Raw genomic sequence first — 18,696 nt, forward strand, 5'->3', positions numbered from 1 at the left:
TTAATAAGAAAATAATATAATTATTAATAATACATTATGCGAAAATTTCTCTATAAAATTTATTCTTATCGTCTGCCATATCATTCCACTTTTTTTTTTAGAAACACAAAGGTCTATCTCTATCAGACCAGCAGCTTAAAAACAACGCAAGAGACAAGACCATCTAGATTTATTTTACCCATACCTTAATATTGCATAATTATATTACCATGGTATTACACTACCTCTTAATATTGCAAATTCAACTAGGGTGTGATTTGTGTCTTGTAGTTCAATATCTTGATCTTGTCGGAAATAAAGAAAACAAATATTTAAAGAAACTTTATTTTATGAAATATTACGAAATATTATAGTTTCAGCTTCTTAGCCGACAATCTAGACTCTTCTCCTTTCCTTTTTTTTATCTCTTGCTTTTTCAAATTAATTGTGTTCGAAACTTCATCTTGCAGCTTAGTGAAGAACGCCTTAGATGATTTCACTGCCTCTTTGTCAGTCACATCCAACTGCAATAAAATTTGATATAATCCATGTTAAGTATGTAATAAAGAAAATAATAATTTTAATTCACCTTTGTCACTCTTCCCTCTTTAAGTGCCTTTGTGACAGCGGCTTTAGCACCCCCACCAAGAGTTTCTTTGCTATCCTGAAGTTTCTTCTTGGCTCGTTGCTTGGCTTTCTTCTTCCGTCTCTCCCTCTTCTTATCCGTGGCATTTCTCTCTTCCTTGCCCAGTGGAATTCCCTTTGCTTTGCCTATAAAATATTACCAAAAATTTTCTGTGCGATTTACTCATTATTTTACAATTATACAATACCTTTAATTTCTTCTGGAGCTAACAGAGCAGCATCACTGGTTGCCGCTGGTGCAACTTCTTCAACTGTGATTGCAGGAAGATTACATACAACTTTGACATCAGGAGCAGCCTTGAAAATATTAATAGTTTTGTTATTATCATTATAAAATTTGAAAAAAGGCACGCTTACAGGTCTTGGAGTGTAATGATAGTTTGAAAGTGCGTCCAATTTGATGAATAAGTTGTGCATCATGGATTTAATTTCCGTTTGCTCTGATGTTTCTTTTTCATCTCCCTCCTCTTCTCCTGGATCTCTATTTGCTTGGAGTTTTTGTTTCAAATAATCCTAGCAATTAAAAGGTTAGTAAATATTAATATGCGTTTCATTAAATAATATTCATTAACTGACTTGTTCGTAAATTTCCGCCAAGCTGAGTTTGCTCTTTGCCTGATCTAGGTTTAACCTCTTTTTGTATTCAGTTGGCTCTTCTACAGGTTTGATTTTTCTTTCTACGTTATCCCAAGCCTTGTCCTTTATTCTCTGTCTGATTATATCTTCTAATTTCATGGTTGTTTCCTCAGTGATAACAGGCGCTGAAGAGAGTTGTAGAATCATTTTTCTGTAAAATCATCTCAATATATTTTATACCCGGTCTTTGAGTCCTGTCAAATTGAAGAACTTCTTCGAGAAGAGAATTCTGAGGTCTTGTACTAGCTGAAATTTCTCCAAGTAATTGCCAGGGTTTCTCTCCCAAAGCGTCGTCATGAATTTGATCAATTTTCTTTTCCAGCCTTTTCTGTCTCAATTCAAAATTTGATTTAGGGCCATTGTCCTCCCATTCCTCACTCTCTTCATCATCAGATTTTCTGCAAATCAAACTATTTATAAAAATTCTTTCCAATCAAGAGGGAATTGTTTGTACAATAGATTCTTATTTCTTTTAGTTTGGTTTGGAATGACAACTTCTGCAGCCTCATCTTCGCTGGGGCTTTCTCCTTCATCTTCGATCCCACCCTCATCACTGCCCATTTCTCCGTCACTTCCACCTGTTTTGTTTTCACTTCCCTCATCCAAACTTTCCTCTTCTTCCAAATCCTCTTCACTGCCAACACTAGCTCTTTCAATCTTGTCTAGATTTTCCTCTTCTGGAGCATCAAAAAAGTCTTTGTAAAAAGCATCATCTGTCTAAAAAAAAAAATAATCAACTCTGATTTAATATAGCTGTTAAGGGTAAAATTATTCAACTATTTGTATTATAAATATAAGCATACCTCTTCCTCGTCGTTGCTTCCGGTGTCATTGGCAAAATAATTTACCATGCCATGACCATCTTCTTTGGGCATTCCACCATCATCTTTTTCTTCATTGAGTAAGAATTCTTCCATTTCATGTAGTTTAAAAAACTTATCATCAACAACTGAGGGTTTCTTAGGCTTTGATTGCTTTATAATCTCTGTGCCAGTCTGCTTTGCTTCAAATTCTTCTGCTCCTGCCTCTTCATTCATATTTTCTGGTGCTTCAACATTTTCAAGTGTCTTAAATTTCTTCAAAACTTTTGCAGTAGACGCTTTGGCCATCAGTTGAGACACTTTGCACATGACGTTGTCATACACATCCACGTTTTGCAACTCCAGTTGCTGCCAGACTTGCTCATCATCAAACCGTTCGACAATAAGCTCTGGAAGGGCCTGCTTTGTTCTATTATCCCTCTCTGACCCTAAGGCTGAATCATAAATTTCCTTTGCAAGACCTCTGATTTCATCAGCGATTTTTGGCTGCGTTCTGTAAATTTGAAAATGTCATCTAAAAAATTCATATTAAAATTATTCAGCTACGTTAAAAATTTATCTGGTTTGCTGGTTAACGTCTCCAATTTCTCAGCCACTGTACTCCAAAACGGAAGCATGTTTAAGCTTGCTTTGCCTGTCGCCTGTCTGTGCACAAGATCAAAACAAAAATTCAAAAGTTTATCCTTATGCAAGATATGTGCTATCGCATACCTTCACACAGCCGAAGAAAAAAATTGCATAAAAATATGAAGTCAAATTGGATTCGGAGGTTAGAAAAATGTAACACAATTATGCATTAAATTTTGTTGACCTGAGAGCAAAATCTATAAAATCCTCCTAGACCTCCTCATGACAATGTGCCGGCTGTGCCAGTGTGCCGCATGTTTAGATCACAAATGAAGCGTAGAATTGTAGAATCATGGGATACGAACAAAGGCGGAGCCTCCCTATCCCCACAATGTTAAGCTGGTACAATGTAGAATGTAATCGAATGGGAGCTGGTTTCTAAGCCCCGCCCTTATTCACATCCCATAGTTCCTAAGCAAGCGCTCAGCGTAAAATGTTCATGATCGATGATTGATGACATTTTTAACGACATCTAGTGACATTACACAGAGCTGTGGGTAAGAAGTAGTGGAATTAGCTGGTGGGGGCGTGGGGCATCGGGCATCATTTTGTTAGTTCCTGCATTGGTTCCTGCCTGTTCCTGCCAGAGTCGCCTCTGTCGCCAAAATAAATTAAGTTTTGAAATTTTTATCTGTTTACATTAATACAATCTCTTTACCTCTTATTTTTTTTCCCAATAAATAATTGATAATTTGTAAATCGAAATAAGGTATGTATGCAATAATTTAATGCTTTCAAGTTGAAACCTTATTCTTAACGAAAATTTTGCCATGGACGTTCTTAATTCTTAAATAAAATGTGGCAGCCAGAATTGCAACTCAATTATGTACTCAAAATCAAAATTAAAATTATGGCTTGCATTTTGCATATATGTACTTTCAGTGTGTATGTACATTACTCCACAACAGAATTTCAAAGTTACGAGCTGGCAGCTGCGGCTCCATATTCTTGGCAGTTTTATACAAGATTTTAATCATTAAATAATAAATTTTGTAGCATCATATGTACTTTCCAGTATGTTCTTAACTTAAATAATTCATTATTTGATAACAACTTTTTTTAATTTAAACGCCCATATGCGTTTACCGTTTACTGATATAAAATATCATTTTGCTTGCATATTTTTTCAAAGAAGCGATGGACATTGATCAAAACGAAGGTGCCAACGAGCCCAATCTGGGTCAACAAAATCAACCCTCGCTGAAAGTCCACGGATCTGACAATCTAACCCTGTCGACAACTTCTTGCAAGAACCTTAAAGCAAATCCCTCTGATTGCCACGCTGGCAGATGCAGAGAACTACTGGAAATTCTGCTAGCTGATCTCACTGCTGCAGATTTCAAATGGAGCATGTTTGTTGCTGCTGCTAGTAGCTACAAGTTTGACTCATGTCTTCGACCTTTCCCTAGTCAATTTATCAGAGACACAGAGAAAGATATTGACGGCCTGGTATTAAAAATTATTTTTTTTTCTACAATTTTGATTGTGCTTTAATTCAAAATCAATTTCTAGAGGCTTGTTATCGACGAAACTCCACCCTTTCAAAGTTTAGTCGAGCAGTTGAAGAAAGGGACATACCTAAGAACAGAGAACGTCAAGATTCTACTATGGGTTCTCCAGAATCAGGAGCCAAAGCTTACCACAGTCCCCAAACAAAATGTTAATTAAATCCATGTGTTATAAATATAATGGAAAAATTTATATTTGGAATCAATTTTCAGCACAAGGAAGTTCTTTGTCAGGCTCCTTCAAAAATGGCTGTACAAGAGCCTAATTTGATCTTCAAGGTGATGAGCAGATCAAACGAAGAACGTTGGAATCAGTGGCAGAACAAGCTTGGCACTTTGAGTGCATATCACGGTAGTAGACTGGAAAATTTTCATTCAATACTCAAATACGGTCTCCAACAACATTTGAACAAAGTAATGTTTGCATTTGCTATTTCGAAACATTTTTATCCTAAAAAAATCTTCCTTAGACCGCCTTATTTGGTGCTGGTATCTATTTATCCAGTGAACTTGGCGTCAGCATGCCCTATAGTAAATTTGGCTCGTCTTGGAGTGACAGCACTTTAGGAAACCAAATAAGTTGTGTTGCCCTTTGCCAAATACTCAACCATCCAGATGTCAAGTGTCATCAAGGTTAGGTTAATTTTACTATTTAAAAACAAAACATTCAAATCTATCAAATTAGGTGACTCGCCTGAGGAGGTGAAACATAGATCAACAAGCAGAGATAGCATGGCCGGAGCCATTCCTGCCAAATACGTGCTGGTGAGAAACAGTGACCATGTTAGAGTTTGTTATCTACTGGTCTATTGCAAGCCAACCTCCTTTAATTGGTAAGTTTGTCTTGTATTTAATGTTTCTCCTCATTCGCTCAGTTATATGCATTTTACTCTCTATTTTGTTTCAAAATTTTCTATAAACTGAATGCCAACACTCGAGATGGATCTTGTGAAAAATTGAAACATCTTGTTGCAATAAACTTCAAGGCAAATTTACTTAAAAAATAATAATAATAATCGTAGGGTTTATTGCCCTAAAAATTTCTGGCTAAAGCTCAGTATCATTCTACTGACTGACTCAGTCGCCAAGTGAATTTAATAAACTGAAATATTATATTTTAGCACGGAATCAGCAATGAGCTCAACCATGTCTTGGGTTGGAAAGCACAAATTGCTTGTCCTGCTGATGGCCTACATTTTTCTTCTGATTGCAATTGGCATTGGAAACAGCCACTCAACCAAGCGAGCAATAAGGCAGGCCTTCAAAGGGCTGTGGTCTTAGCTCCATGTTACATTATCCGAGAAACATTCAGCGCCAAAGAGAATAAGAATTTAACGATACAAATAATAAAACGAAAGAAACAAAAATTTGATCAAATTAATTAATGCATCAATTGGATGTGATTTGACTTGTGATGATGGCCGGTAAATTCCACATTGTGTGAGATGCGACCGCCATATTTTTTCTGCTTTTGTTCCTATGCAGCCAGTTTAAGGGAAATAAACTTTTTTCATTTTTTTCTGTAATAATTATATTACTAGTTTCTTTAACAAGCCCTTCAGAAATTAGAGCTGCAAAAAATAATTCCTATTATTAAATTATTGAGTTATTATTATTTACTGCTCTATTTGTCAAATTATCGCCGACTCACTGCGTTTCGTCCTATTTGCAAAGTAGTACGTGCGTGTAGAGGAAAGGAACAAATAAGATATATTTACGAATGTTGACGAAGAAGTCACAAACTTATCGACTGTAAAACTTGAAAAAATTTATGCACACGAAATGTTTTAAACTAGCCTCAATCTTCTTTAAGTAGGGCTCAACATGAATTGGCACAGGCAAAGTGTTCATAGGGTAAAATCCAATATGTCAAGGAATTTTTCAATTTCAAAATTTCTTTACTTCGCTAAGCATTAGTTTGCAGGAGCAATAAACACTTTAAAATAAGTTAAGATATATGGCATTATTCAAATGGTAAAATTTGTTTAAGTCATAGAATTGGTGTGTCCATTCCAGTACAAAAGCCTTCACTTTCCTTGTCGTTTTCGAGAATTTTTAAGCTTTTAGGCAGCATGAAAAATTCTTGGTATAAAAAAATCAGGGCTTTCTACAGATTTTTTTAGAGTAACTTCCCTCACAAATAAAAGTCATTTACACACAAATTATTTTGGTTATATCGTGTTTCAAATTTCAAACAAAGTACATGGGCTGGAATTCACTTTTAGCCCTCGTTGGTGGATAATTGTGAACTTAGCGCGTCCTTCCAAAAATAATGCAGGCAATTCAAGCAAATTTGCTAGCTTTTCGGAAAAAAAGACACGGAACGCTTTAAATTAGTATTACGATTATTTTTTATTCTTCTCAGTCAATACAAATAAAAAAATCTTTGATGGGTTGTATCGTTGTGAAATCCACCGTTTACCTGAAGAATCAAACAAAAATAATTAAGGAAGTGCAGAAAATAGACTTCGTCCTCGGTGAAATTTTATATTATTAAAATGACCAATGGCCTTATATACACGGACACCTGGATCCGCGAGGTTTATTTAAGGGTAAAAGGCCAAGAAAAATTCTTGTTACTAGTCTTAACCTGAATTGGTTGTGCAGGAGGCACTGATGGATTAATTTTTTTCTGTGCCAACTTAGTATAAAAAATAACCATAACTTTTTGCTGGCACATTTTCCTTTGTCCACAAAAGATGATGACTGACATAGCTGAAAACTGAAATGGAAAGAGAAAAAAATAAAGAAAGTATTTTTGGAATAGTGAGGTTGTATTTGGGGGAATTCAGATTTTTTGGCGTTATGAGGGGATTTGGCTAAAATTTTGTTAGCTAATTTTTATTTTTTTTTCTTTCATTATTTATTTATTTTTTTTTTAAATTTGGTTGCAATTGAGTAATCTATGTGTAATATTTATATTTTTTTTACAGAATATTCTATTTATATATGTAAATATGTGCTGGAACTGCAATTTGAAGTTGAATGGGTCTACAGGCATGCGCCGTTTCTCCAGAGGCTTGCACGTAGGCCGCAGCTAGTTGCTGACGTCAGTGGTGAGCAAGCAGGCATCGATCCAACATGGTCGGCTGGAGAGGCCTGTTGCCTTGGCTCGCCCTTTGGGCCTTAAGCACAGGGTCCAGTGGGGCCTACAAGGTTGAAAAGTACTCGATCGCGATGCCAAACGTCAAACCAGCTAGTGTGAGTAGCCGATTTGTCATTTTCCTCACATTGGCAGGACTTCTCAAAAAATCAATTCTGTGTCCTTTGCCTATTTGACATTTAAACAAAATCTGCTTTCTTTGGGCCCTAAGTAAGGCGATAATAATTTGATTGTATTTATACAATCCTTCTGTTTTCCAATTTAAAAAGTTTTGTAACAATTGTAAATGGGTGAATTATGTCTGAGTGCACTATTTGTAATTTGTAACATCACACCATAAGACAAAAGAGTTGCAATAATAATAATAATAGAAGGAAAATTTATAATAATATTCTACTGTTTAAACGTAGGACATTCAATTGCTGTTTATGAACATAGCTTTGAGCTATAGACCTAATTTAATTTTCATATCAGGCGCAATAATTTTGGAAACATAAATAAGGAGAATTTTTTTAATGCGTTTTATTTCAACAATTTCATTTTCACATTAATTATATTAATTAAAATTTTTGTAATTTATTAATTAATTGGTAATCCATAAAATATATCTATGTATTAGGATAGTTTTTACTTTTTAATTTATAAAAAATTGTAATTTAATAAAACTGAAAAATTATCAGACAAAGCATGGCACTTTATGATACTTCCTTTCAGCGAAGTGTGCTTTATATGTAATTTATAAAATCTCTCAACCAACAAAAAAACATAATAAGGAAATGTGTTTCATAAATATTAATGATTTAAAAATTATATGTTTATAGGAAGAGCTGTATTTGTGCACTCCAATTAAGATTGATCACCAAAAGAGCTATTTTATAGGTGAGAATAAGCTTGCCCAAATAATTAAAAAAAAAAATCTGAATATGAAATATGTTTAATTATAAATTTTAGTTGGCTTTGAACCAAACGCAACAATGCACACAGCACACCACATGCTCCTCTTTGGGTGTTCGTCACCTGGAAGTAAGCTGCCAGTTTGGTAAGAGATTTTTTTCATTGCCTGCATATTTTTTTGTGAAATTTTGTGGTTCAAGTTTGTCTCAACGTTTTGATATTGCAGGAACTGCGGTGAAATGTCAAGGGCCACTACTGGAGATATGCCAAGTGCGAGTCCTTGCGGTTCAGGCACCCAGGTAAAAAATGGCACATATATGTATAATTCTTTATCAACAAGAAAATTAAACTTTCTGTTAAAAGATTATATATGCTTGGGCGTTGGACGCTCCAAAACTTGAGCTGCCAGATGAAGTTGGTTTCCAAGTTGGTCAAAATTCTAATATTGACTATCTGGTGCTGCAAGTTCATTATCACTTGAGCCCTGAGAAAGGTATAGTTCAGAGGAAAAAATATAACTTGAAATATATAAATTTTCATTTTGTAGTTGGCCAACCGGACTCCTCAGGACTCCTGTTGCACTTTACAGAAAGGCCGTTAGTATTTTAAAACATAATTTTCTTCTCGAGTTGATTTCTTCAATTATATTCCTCCAGGCTAACAAAACTTGCAGGTGTTTATTTGCTTGGTACTAGTGGTTCCATAGCTCCGCATGCAACAGAACATATGGAAACGTCCTGTCAAATCGAGGAAGATAAAGTTATCCATCCCTTTGCCTACCGAACCCACACTCACAAGCTTGGTATTTTTTTTAATAAACAAAAAAACGGTAAATTAAATTTGTCTTTATTTTAAAATTTAGGCAAGGTTGTAGCAGGCTATAAGGTTAGCGTAGATAAAAACGGTATCAACCAGTGGACACTTTTGGGCAAAAGAAATCCAATGACACCCCAAATGTTCTATCCAATTGAAAACGAAGTCGCAATTCAAAAGGGTGACACTTTGGTAAATATTCTAACATTTGTACTATGACTTTTTATATTACTTTAATTGTCCTTAAAGGCTGCTCGTTGCACCATGGTCAGTGACAGAGATGATTACACTAAAATCGGGTAATTATAATATATAATTTTAATTGGTTGGACTTTGCCTATTTGTATTTCAAAATTTTTATTTTTAGAATGACTTTTAATGACGAGATGTGCAACTTTTATCTTATGTACTACGTCGAAAATGGTAAACCGTTGTCGAGCAAGTATTGCTTCACCCCTGGACCACCTTCTTACTACTGGAATCTAGCTGGGCTGAACAACATTCCTGATCGTGAGGCTTCCCTTTTATAAGGACCGATTTACACACAACTGCTGCAGAAGTTCTAAGCATACTGATAAAAATATTTACTTTTTCTTATAACAAAACTTGTAGAACTTCTGCCAAAAGTCCTCATTTTAGCCCAAAAGAAGCTGTCAATTATATAATATCAGTAAAATCAACATTTTTCAAAATCACGGAATTTTGCACACAAAAAACAATGCTGTTCAATCAATTTAAAATAATGTTATTTTTAATATATGTAGCATATTTGTTACCTCATAGTGAAAATTTATTGTGATTTCTAGTTCATTTTTGTATAACTGCAAGATGAAAAAATAATATTCTCTCAGTGCGACTTAATTAATTAGGTGGCGTTTTTATTTATTTATTTTTTTTTTAGAATACACAAAGCAAACAACAATCAGGATGAGTAGCCATCACTGTAAATTTAGGGAAATTTTTTGTATAGAGAGAGATCGAGACAATATTTTACAACACACACACACACACAACATACAAGACACAGTGATTTTACCTGTTTTAAAAAAAATGAATTTATTGGAGTCAAACAAAGTTAGTTAATGTTTCAGCTTTAATCACTATCTAACATTCCATTTTTATTTTGCGTTTTGATGGGTTGCAGTACTTAAGGTTAATATCTTGATCTATTTTCAAATGCTTTAGGGAGAAGAATCTGATTTCAAAAGTCAATCATTAATGGTTTTTGGCTGAGAGAGGCACAATGTCTGTTTGATGTTGTAGCTCACAATATATATTGTGCAATTGAAGCATTTAATTTGGTTACTCTTCAAAAGTATTATTTATAAAAAAAAAACTGGGAGAATGTGAATAGAGTTAAATATATAGTGTCTATTGTCTGTCCATATTAAAAAAAAAAAATGGTTAAATATTTATCAAAACCAAGATCATATTTTGTATGATTTAGTTGCAAGTGAAGCCGCATATCACAAAGATTTGTAATGTATGCAAAATTTGAAAAATATCTTCAAGAATACTGACAATGAGGAAATTCTTGTATATTTTTACTGACTAAGAATACAGATCTTTTCAGCATTTATATTAATTTTCATTCTTGTAAAAAATGCACGGATTGCTAAATTAAAAAATTGTACCTTGACTTCTTACGAACGCAGGATTAACTTAAAACCTCCTTATATTGCTGATCAAAATTGTATATTTTGGGTGCAAAAAAAGATAAAATATTTTAGAAAAAAAAAATCAATAAATATATGCCCACGATCACATTTTGAGATGGGATCAAACTTAAATCTATATATAGATATAGAATGAATGAATGTTTGTGATAATTGAAAAAAACTGAATTGATTTATGGTATTGCAGGAGACATGTCTGCAGATATAACAAAATGTTTGATTTGAAATTATGTATTATTATACACACTCAGGGACGTAACTTCATAATCAGGGGGAAGGGGGGGCTCGGACGCCCCTGTAAAGAAGGCAGCGCCTAGTCACGTGTGCGTTGTGGGTTGCCCAAATAAGTGGCTTTGGTGGGCCCTCGACCCCCTGCTGGGCCCTCGAACATGTCCGACCTGTCCTATAGGAAGTTACGTCCCCGTAAACAAAACACTTACAATCAAATAAGGGAGGTGTTATTATTTCAGATTCAGAAATATTAAACTACACTATTGCTGTTGTCAAAAAAAATTTATGTTTTGTGTTTTCTGCCTCTGAGTCAATTCAATTGTATTGGTTTATGTATTCATATTTGTTGAACGTTGATGCTATAAAAAAAAATGAAAGATTATTTTTGAGTTTTTTAGAAGCATCAGGCCAGCTTTACAAGGCTACATAACTTTTGGAACTTTTAATTTTATCGTGTGACAAAAATTTTTAAATTGAGTCTTTTTACCTCAACATTATTTTCTTGTAATTAAGTGCATGAATATTTTTTGTTTAAAATTAAATATCGCTACATCACGCTACATAATATATAATTACGTCGAAAAAAGTACAATACACATATTCTACTAAATGTGTTTGCAGGGGCAGGATCCACATCATTAAATGTAAAAAACCGAACCCATAGACAAATATATATTAAATTTGTTTCAAAGCAGAGAATGATTTATTTATTTAATCTCCTTTCATTAAAAAATTTATATACGCACTAAAAGTATTATATACCGTCCAAAAGAAAAAAAAAATCAAAATGACATTTAATTGTATTATTGGAAATGAAGGAATCGGGCTTTTCGCTCGTTGAAAAAGTTGTTTTGACTCAAAAACGAATGGCTCTACCAGTTTCGGTCACGGTTTGTGACCTTATTACATGAGCAAGAAAAATACATTTTTATATTTTACAGTTATTTATCATAAAACAATGGATTTTGCTGTTTACTTCAGATTTTCAGAAATCAAATTTAAAATATATTACGGCGGCCAGTCCCTAGCACTCTTGAATCTTGAACACGTTTGGCTTCCTGGGAAAAACTGCCTTTTTTATTATATTATATTGACAGAAAGTTATAGATTATAAGCTGCCCATGGTCGCAGAAGGCGCAGTACAGGACAAGTACAGAACCATATATACAGAACTCGCGGGTCGCATTAATGCAAGCAACTTTCTGCGCAGAGCGGCTGCGCGCGGCTCATGCGAAACCAGCTAGGCTAGGCAGCTTCCAGCTGAAAAAGAACAGCATCTCTCGGCCCATATACAAGCCATGGTTTGGTGAATTATAATCCAATTCGACCCGAAATCGGACCCATCGGCAGCATGGCGAGGCAGTTCGAGCCTTACGTCCTTCTGGGCTTTGAGGACGAAAGGGTGACTGAGAAAAACAGGCCCTTTGTCGACTACACGACGAATAAAATCGGAGGAACGCCTGTGAGTGTGATCGTTTTTGTTCATTATTAGTATGTGTAATGAGTGCTTTTTGTAAACAACGTACGCATATTATTTTTATGATGTAATCAAAAAGTTAGCAGGCAAGTCAAATACTTCCTCAAAAGATTATGATTAACAAGGAAGGACAATAATAAACTTCAATCCCTTTGATCATCATAATAAATTTAACCGATTTTTACAGGACTGGCACCCAACTAAAGAACTACCCCTCACCAAGTGCAAACTGTGTGGCTCAAACTTGGCTCTTGTCGTTCAAATCTACGCTCCTGTTGAGGGCTCCAAGTTCCACAGGACGCTTTACCTGTTTGCTTGCATTCAGCCTCCCTGTTGGAATCGACCTGAAAGGTACATTATTAATTACCATCTTAATTAAATTATAAATTAAAAACTAAATTTTATTTGTTTGAAGAAGTTGACACTCGAGGAGATGATCATGGAAATGAAGCGATCGGGCTTTTCCTCGTTGCAGAAAAAGCCCGATCGCTTCATTTCCATAAATTTTATTTCTTTGACCATTTACTTTACTCAATATATTTCATCAATAAATTTTTTAATTAGAAATTAAATTTTCCTCAAATCAGGTTTAATTGTTTTCTGAATTTTTTGATCACTTTCTTTAACTTGTATTAGTTGGCTTTGCGTCCGACAACAATCCCTGAGTCAAAATTCACCAGACAAGGAGTCTGAAACCTCACTCAGAACCACAATTGGCAGCACTTCCTGGGGTGATGATGCGGATAACTGGGGCGCAGACTCCGACGAAGATGAAAATCTTCCTTCAGTTGAAGAAGAAAATGGAAATGTCATTTTTCAAAAGCCCCGTTAGAAATTTTCTTATACTATTATTTATTTTATTTAACATATTCTTTTCTTTCTACCTTAGAGAGGCCCCATGAAGACACAGATACAGACGAGTCATGCAGTATTGAGGATTTGAGCGACCCCAACGCAAATTCAGCAGGCGCTGAAGGAGCATTTGCTGTCGAGTTTAACAGCAAGTGTGCAATTGCTTCTGCGGAAATCGAAATTGGTGACGAGAGTGAGATAGTCAGCATTGACACACCAACACAGCCGAGACAAGTTAGCGAACTGTTTTCTCATCCCTCTATGCCAACTCCCACACACCCAGAATTTTTGTCCAGCTTTATCAGCGTAGCCGAAGAGGTTCCACAAGAGAAAAAAGCTAAATTAACAGAACATGAGTTGTCTCTTCTCCAAGCTTATCAGCAAAGTGAACTGGTTAGTATGGAAATTAAAATTTGAACTGCATGTGAAATTTTCTCATAACCGTATTTATAGGGTGGCGGTGATGTGATTTTTGATGGCAGAAAAATGAAAGTCGAGGTTGCCGGTGGAGCTGAAACTACGGGAGAGCAATATGAAAAGGATCTGCCCTCCCACGGTGATGTTTTAGCCCATCGATTTATTTCAAGGCTACAAGAAAGTCCAGGTCAAGTTTTAAGGTTAGCGAATAATTATCCATAGTAAATTATGGAAGTTTATTAGACAAAATTAAGAATTTTAATTTGCTAACTTTGAATTATCCAAATTTATAGGTATGGGTTGGGTGCTGACCCTATGCTGCTCAAGCCCCTACCCAAGCAAAAGCTGCGCTGCAATCAGTGTGGCTCTGATCTCACTTTTGAAATGCAGCTCCTTCCACCACTGCTGACTTTGCTGCACCTCACACAAGGGGGGCCAGGTTGCCGAAATGCCCTCGAGTTTGGCAACGTCCTGGTCTTCACCTGTCCGATGGCCTGCTGGGACCAAAAAGGCTACCAAGAGGAGCGGATCATCATCCAAGCTGAGTGACTTTACTCTTTTTGTCTCATTGATTTAATTTTGCTCAACAATGATTTTAACAATTCATATCTGAGGGATTTGTGAGGTAGGAGGAAGTATTTTTTTTTTCTTTAAAGTGCATTTTTAAGTTAACGTTTATAACTTCATTTAAATTAGTAATGCAGTTCTCATAATCTTTGACCGAGGAAATATTTCTGTCAAATGTTGCCCCCTAGTGTACAATTTATTCAGATTTTCAAATTTGAATGTTCTTTCCTGTAGCAAGAACATATCACAAGACAATGAAGAGTAGTATTTCTAAAACTTTGACATTGTTATTGTACTTATCATTCTGCTCTTTGTCAACGCATTTAATCTAGTCACGCAAACTTAATTACTTGTAATATTTATAATTCACTGGCTTGTGAATTATTGCAAATTTTCAATTGCTTGGCAGCATCACTGCAAATACAATAATAGTGCAGTTTAAGAATCTTAATATTATCAATGGACAGAGGTTGTGCGATTATAAAAAATGTACCTCAAACTGACGAGAGTGTACTTGCAAGAAAGCTTAAGGGTTATTGACAAAGTGTAATTGTGATACCAAATGAATTTGAGGGAAAATGCCAATATTATACAACAGGACACAAGCAAACATATTTACATGCAGAGAATATCTATTGGCACTTGTTCTTGTGCAAGATGAGATATTTTGAAAAGAGAAACCCCTAAGAGTTGCGGAAGGTGTGCACTGGATAATATATTGTATTTTGAAACCTCCTTTTGAATCTTTGTAGCTTAGCCAAATTTAAGAAATTAAAAAATACAAATGAAATCCCAATAATTTTCTGCTATTTTAATTCAAACTCCATCCTAATAGGGTCACAGACCGTAACCAAAAATGGTAAAACTGTTTTTTTTTTTTTTTTTTTTTTTTTAATAAAAATCAATTTTTTTCAAAAAGAATATAGCTTATTTTCTTCACTTCTAACCCAAGGTTTCAAAAGAAATAGGCAAATTTTTTACATAGTTTAGAGCATTTATTAAAAAATTGACTTTTTATTAAACCTAAGTGGACACAATTAAATAGAAAATAAATAATCAGTCTTTGTTCATATTTATCTACGCGGTTAGTGATAAAAAGCTTTAAACGCCTACTGGGGTCGTAACTGTGTAAGAATTGCGGAATGCTGTCCTCGCGATGAGCGCCACGATAACTGAAAAGGCGGCGCTCGCACTACACGCAACCACTGTGTAGTAGTGGCTTGGCCATCCTGTTTCTTTTGACTCTAGAGGCATCAGTTTCAGTCCCTTTGCCACATAGCCCTGCTGCCACTGAGGCTCCGACCTTTTCAGTCGACCGAGGTTTGTTGTCCTAATCCTGTACAAAACCTGAAGGGAACAAAATTGATTTAGAATCAATTTCGACGAATTTGAAAAATAAACTGACCTGAAGTAACCATTCTTGCCCGGAGTTGATTCGGTAAAGTGGATCCACTTTCCACATGAACCCGTCAATGCCAGGTAGAGATTCCATTTTTGCAAAGGCTGCTACTTCTTTTGCAAAGTGCGCGTCAAATGACACTCCTTGCACTTCTGTGTCCGCCATTTCAGAATTTTCCCTGTCCTGGAAAACAATAATCTAAAATTGATATTTTATTTCATTTTCAAACATACCAAGAGGACGAAACGGTGTGCCAACATTTTTGATGGTTGCAAACACCCAATCTGCGTTCCCCGTCCGTAGAACTCGCCTGCAGGGTCGATAAGCAGCTCTGCTCCGTCCTTGGCCGCGCATAGCAAAACCCTGTCAATTGCGAGTCTGTAAGCGTCTTTCAGGTCTTGGGCAGGGTGCCACCTGACCTTTCCATAAACAACTTCACCAGGACTAAACTGCCAGGCTTCGTCATTAACCTAAATTTAAAAATTTCTTAATAAATTTAGATAAAAATTACTTTCTACTCTTACATAAGTTTCCTCGTCAGGAGTGGCCAGAAACTGTTTTGGGTTGTTTGTGATTTGGAATTCCGTCTGCAATGAGTATCTGGCAGGCACCGGCCGAGCGGGGACTTTGAAGTTGACGTTTAGTGGAAACTGCACTGGCTGGTGTGACGTGCACTTTTTGTGCTTGTCCCCTATGGAATACTGAGTATTTTGAGCGACGGTGCACGGCACCATCATCAGGTGGTACAATCCTGAGTAGTCTGGTCTGCTGGAGTCAGACGTGGCGCGCCACTGCTGCCTTGGACCGTCCCACGTCGTTTCGCTCCACAAGAGGTCCAGTTTGAAAGTCAAGCTGGCCATTTCTCTTGGTGGCATCAGACTGGACTTGTGCTTATGGTTGGTCAAGATGAAGTGACCTCGGAAGAGGGCGTGACTGGTGAACTCGATTACAATCTGGCCGTTTTCATTTGCAGACACTCTTGTGACCTAGGAAAATAGTTTAAAATTACAAATGTGGTTAAAAACGATTTTTCAAAGCAATACCTTAACTTTGGCGGAGTGCTTGGCTTCGGTTTGAAGGCCTTTGTGCCACGCAAGGGGTGAATATAGGAATGAAACTTCCATAGCGGTTCTGTGCTCAACAGATGTCCATTCCTCAGCACCGCTTGAAGTGACGTAGGACACGAAGAGAGGTACTTCGATTGTCATCTGGTTTTTCCCACCATCGGCAACCTTTAAGCCAAATTATACATTTTTTTATAAACATGCATTTCACAACAAAATATCATTCACCTTGAACTCTGAAATAACTTTTCCGTGGCAGAAATCAAGAAGTTCAGTCATGTGGAACCAGGCGTTGAATTTCCAGAGGCAGCTTCTGATATCCAAATTTCCGTACATCTCGACCGTTTTCCGTCCTCGGAGACTCACGTCCAGCTGATAGGGCCACGGCATTTGCAGTTCGGGACGTGCAGCCTGTTTGAGGAAGGCACTGTCGACAAGCAGATTGGAACACGTGTGGTGTCTGATGTACAAAGGGCTAGTGAGCAACGTTTGAGCATTATGGAGGGGCTGCGTTGAAATGAGCGGAATCATTCCATCCGAGTGCGGAATTTCGATTTTGATGTGCACCGTGTTTGGGTTTCTCTCGGCGGACGCGTTCACGTAGAACAAATTGGCGTTCAAGGTGTGACTTTGAACGTGACTTTCCTCGAAAATGTCGTCCCGCTTGCAGATTCCCTGGCTGGCGCCGATGGTGACGTGCTGACTCTTGATAGGGATACCCATCCGGCCGTTCAGCTTCATTGGCTGGACGCCGCAGCGCACGTTGAAGTGCGAGTTGAAGTGGATCGGGTCCAATACCTTTTCCTCAACTTCTGTGAATATCGTAGCCTTGGACAGTCGTCTGAAGGCGTTGTACCGCAAAGGGTGCCACTCATTTGGCGTGGCGATTTCCCAGAAAAAGTGAATCGTCATGTTTTTGCCTTCGCAGAGAATTTTGGTACTTTGATAGTGAGGGTGTCTTTCTTCGCAGGGGGTGATGCACACTAAAGGGTAACCGGGGCTGGGTTTGGTACCAAGAACGCTTGACGCGTTATCGTAGTTGAGCAGGGAGACCACCACTGGTTGCGAGGGTAGCACGATGGCCTCGTGGATTCTGGTTCGGACGATGATGGCTATTTCGTGGCTTTCGTTTCCATGAAAGTTTATAGTGACATAAAAGCGCTCTTCCCGACTGTCTTCACTGTTAGATGGATAAATGGTGACGTTAATTTCGGCGTGGTCCGAGTTGGCAGGGATGGTGAGTCGTCGCGAAATTGGATGGTAATCCGACCCAGATTTGGCCGATCCGTCCCTTGTTTTAACTAAAATTGTACTAGGCGCCGAAATATCACCTTCTCGGTTCAGTCTGACGGTGACTGTTTTGGACTCGTGCTCATCATCGTCCACAACTATGAATTTTCTTTCAAAAGTAATTTTCGGCGTATCCTCTTTGTCAGCGACGTATACCCGGATCATGGCCCTGTCGCCGATAAGAGCAACCCTTTCTTGCTCCCCTTCGCCATAAAGAGGATCAGCAAGTCCCAGGATGAATTCCTCCTCACCCTCGAATACTGCATCATCCAGAAGTATGACGGTGCAGTTTGTCCGCTCTTGTCCTGGGTTGAAGAAAACTCGCGACTCTTCACTTCTCGGTCTGTCAACAAAGTCTTCATTGGGCTTTGCCGATCTGTGCCTGGTGAAGCACTTCACGCTCGCCTTGGTCCGCGTGTCTCCGTGCCTAGCAATCACCACCAGCGCCTCGGAATCGTTCTCTGCCACTATCAAGGTGGGGTCTACAAATTCAAACGTTGGAATGTCGACCAGTGTGTCGTCAATCACAACGACGGCCTTTGAGGGTTCAGACAGAGAGGAACCGTCCGGAGACGAAAGAATGACATGCAGCCTCTCAGGGCCTTCCAGCATCGGATCAGCGCTGTCGTCTACCAGAGTAAGCCTGCACCAACTTTCACTCTCACCCCTCTCGAAAACGACCTTTTTTTAACAAAAT

At 37.3% G+C, this 18,696-nt stretch overlaps 4 protein-coding genes across 12 annotated transcripts in view; 2 read left to right on the forward strand and 2 right to left on the reverse strand.

Moving 5' to 3' along the window:
- Positions 1-308: 308 nt before the first annotated feature.
- LOC132198686 (U3 small nucleolar ribonucleoprotein protein MPP10) lies at positions 309-2,973 on the reverse strand. The gene is made up of 10 exons (XM_059622857.1): positions 2,793-2,973; positions 2,628-2,726; positions 2,064-2,574; positions 1,715-1,977; positions 1,441-1,658; positions 1,201-1,385; positions 982-1,137; positions 813-921; positions 569-750; positions 309-503 (listed from the first exon to the last, which is right to left on the reverse strand). Exons 2-10 carry the CDS (start codon positions 2,696-2,698, stop codon positions 348-350), a joined length of 1,851 nt encoding a protein of 616 aa, XP_059478840.1. The 5' UTR covers positions 2,699-2,726; positions 2,793-2,973; the 3' UTR covers positions 309-347.
- Positions 2,974-3,276: 303 nt separating this feature from the next.
- On the forward strand, positions 3,277-10,665 carry LOC132198791 (peptidylglycine alpha-hydroxylating monooxygenase). 6 transcript variants are annotated; one of them, XM_059623021.1, is made up of 11 exons: positions 4,925-5,049; positions 7,214-7,417; positions 8,141-8,198; positions 8,271-8,358; positions 8,440-8,512; positions 8,577-8,706; positions 8,761-8,809; positions 8,870-9,015; positions 9,076-9,218; positions 9,276-9,325; positions 9,394-10,665. In XM_059623021.1, the coding sequence occupies exons 2-11, from the start codon at positions 7,298-7,300 to the stop codon at positions 9,554-9,556; spliced, it is 1,020 nt and encodes a 339-aa protein (XP_059479004.1). In that variant the 5' UTR covers positions 4,925-5,049; positions 7,214-7,297; the 3' UTR covers positions 9,557-10,665. The 6 variants fall into 6 exon arrangements, 5 of the variants coding, with proteins under 5 accessions (XP_059479000.1, XP_059479001.1, XP_059479002.1 ...); XM_059623020.1 differs by having other exon boundaries at positions 4,917-5,049; positions 8,577-8,809; XR_009442032.1 differs by lacking the exons at positions 8,440-8,512; positions 8,577-8,706; positions 8,761-8,809; ... (2 more) ...; positions 9,276-9,325; positions 9,394-10,665 and adding exons at positions 3,277-3,417; positions 3,841-4,157; positions 4,221-4,367; positions 4,430-4,630; positions 4,687-4,849 and having other exon boundaries at positions 4,902-5,049; positions 8,271-8,355.
- Positions 10,666-12,179: 1,514 nt separating this feature from the next.
- LOC132198676 (programmed cell death protein 2-like) lies at positions 12,180-15,053 on the forward strand. Its single transcript, XM_059622833.1, has 6 exons — positions 12,180-12,395; positions 12,598-12,761; positions 13,047-13,237; positions 13,300-13,655; positions 13,716-13,879; positions 13,973-15,053. Exons 1-6 carry the CDS (start codon positions 12,285-12,287, stop codon positions 14,226-14,228), a joined length of 1,242 nt encoding a protein of 413 aa, XP_059478816.1. The 5' UTR covers positions 12,180-12,284; the 3' UTR covers positions 14,229-15,053.
- Positions 15,054-15,219: 166 nt separating this feature from the next.
- Positions 15,220-18,696, reverse strand: part of LOC132198574 (extracellular matrix organizing protein FRAS1-like) — a 63,347-nt gene continuing 59,870 nt past the window's right edge. For all 4 annotated transcript variants that reach the window (XM_059622676.1, XM_059622677.1, XM_059622679.1 and 1 more), the window contains exons 24-29: positions 16,938-18,680; positions 16,689-16,877; positions 16,170-16,631; positions 15,879-16,115; positions 15,652-15,828; positions 15,220-15,593 (exon numbers count right to left, since the gene is read on the reverse strand). In XM_059622676.1, the coding sequence (XP_059478659.1) occupies positions 15,348-15,593; positions 15,652-15,828; positions 15,879-16,115; positions 16,170-16,631; positions 16,689-16,877; positions 16,938-18,680 (3,054 nt within the window). In that variant the 3' untranslated portion in view covers positions 15,220-15,347. The remainder of the gene's footprint in view (positions 15,594-15,651; positions 15,829-15,878; positions 16,116-16,169; positions 16,632-16,688; positions 16,878-16,937; positions 18,681-18,696) is intronic.

This window comes from Neocloeon triangulifer, unplaced genomic scaffold (assembly GCF_031216515.1).
Source record: "Neocloeon triangulifer isolate White Clay Creek 2 clone unplaced genomic scaffold, ASM3121651v1 ptg000013l, whole genome shotgun sequence".
Classification (NCBI taxonomy): Eukaryota; Metazoa; Arthropoda; class Insecta; order Ephemeroptera; family Baetidae; genus Neocloeon; species Neocloeon triangulifer.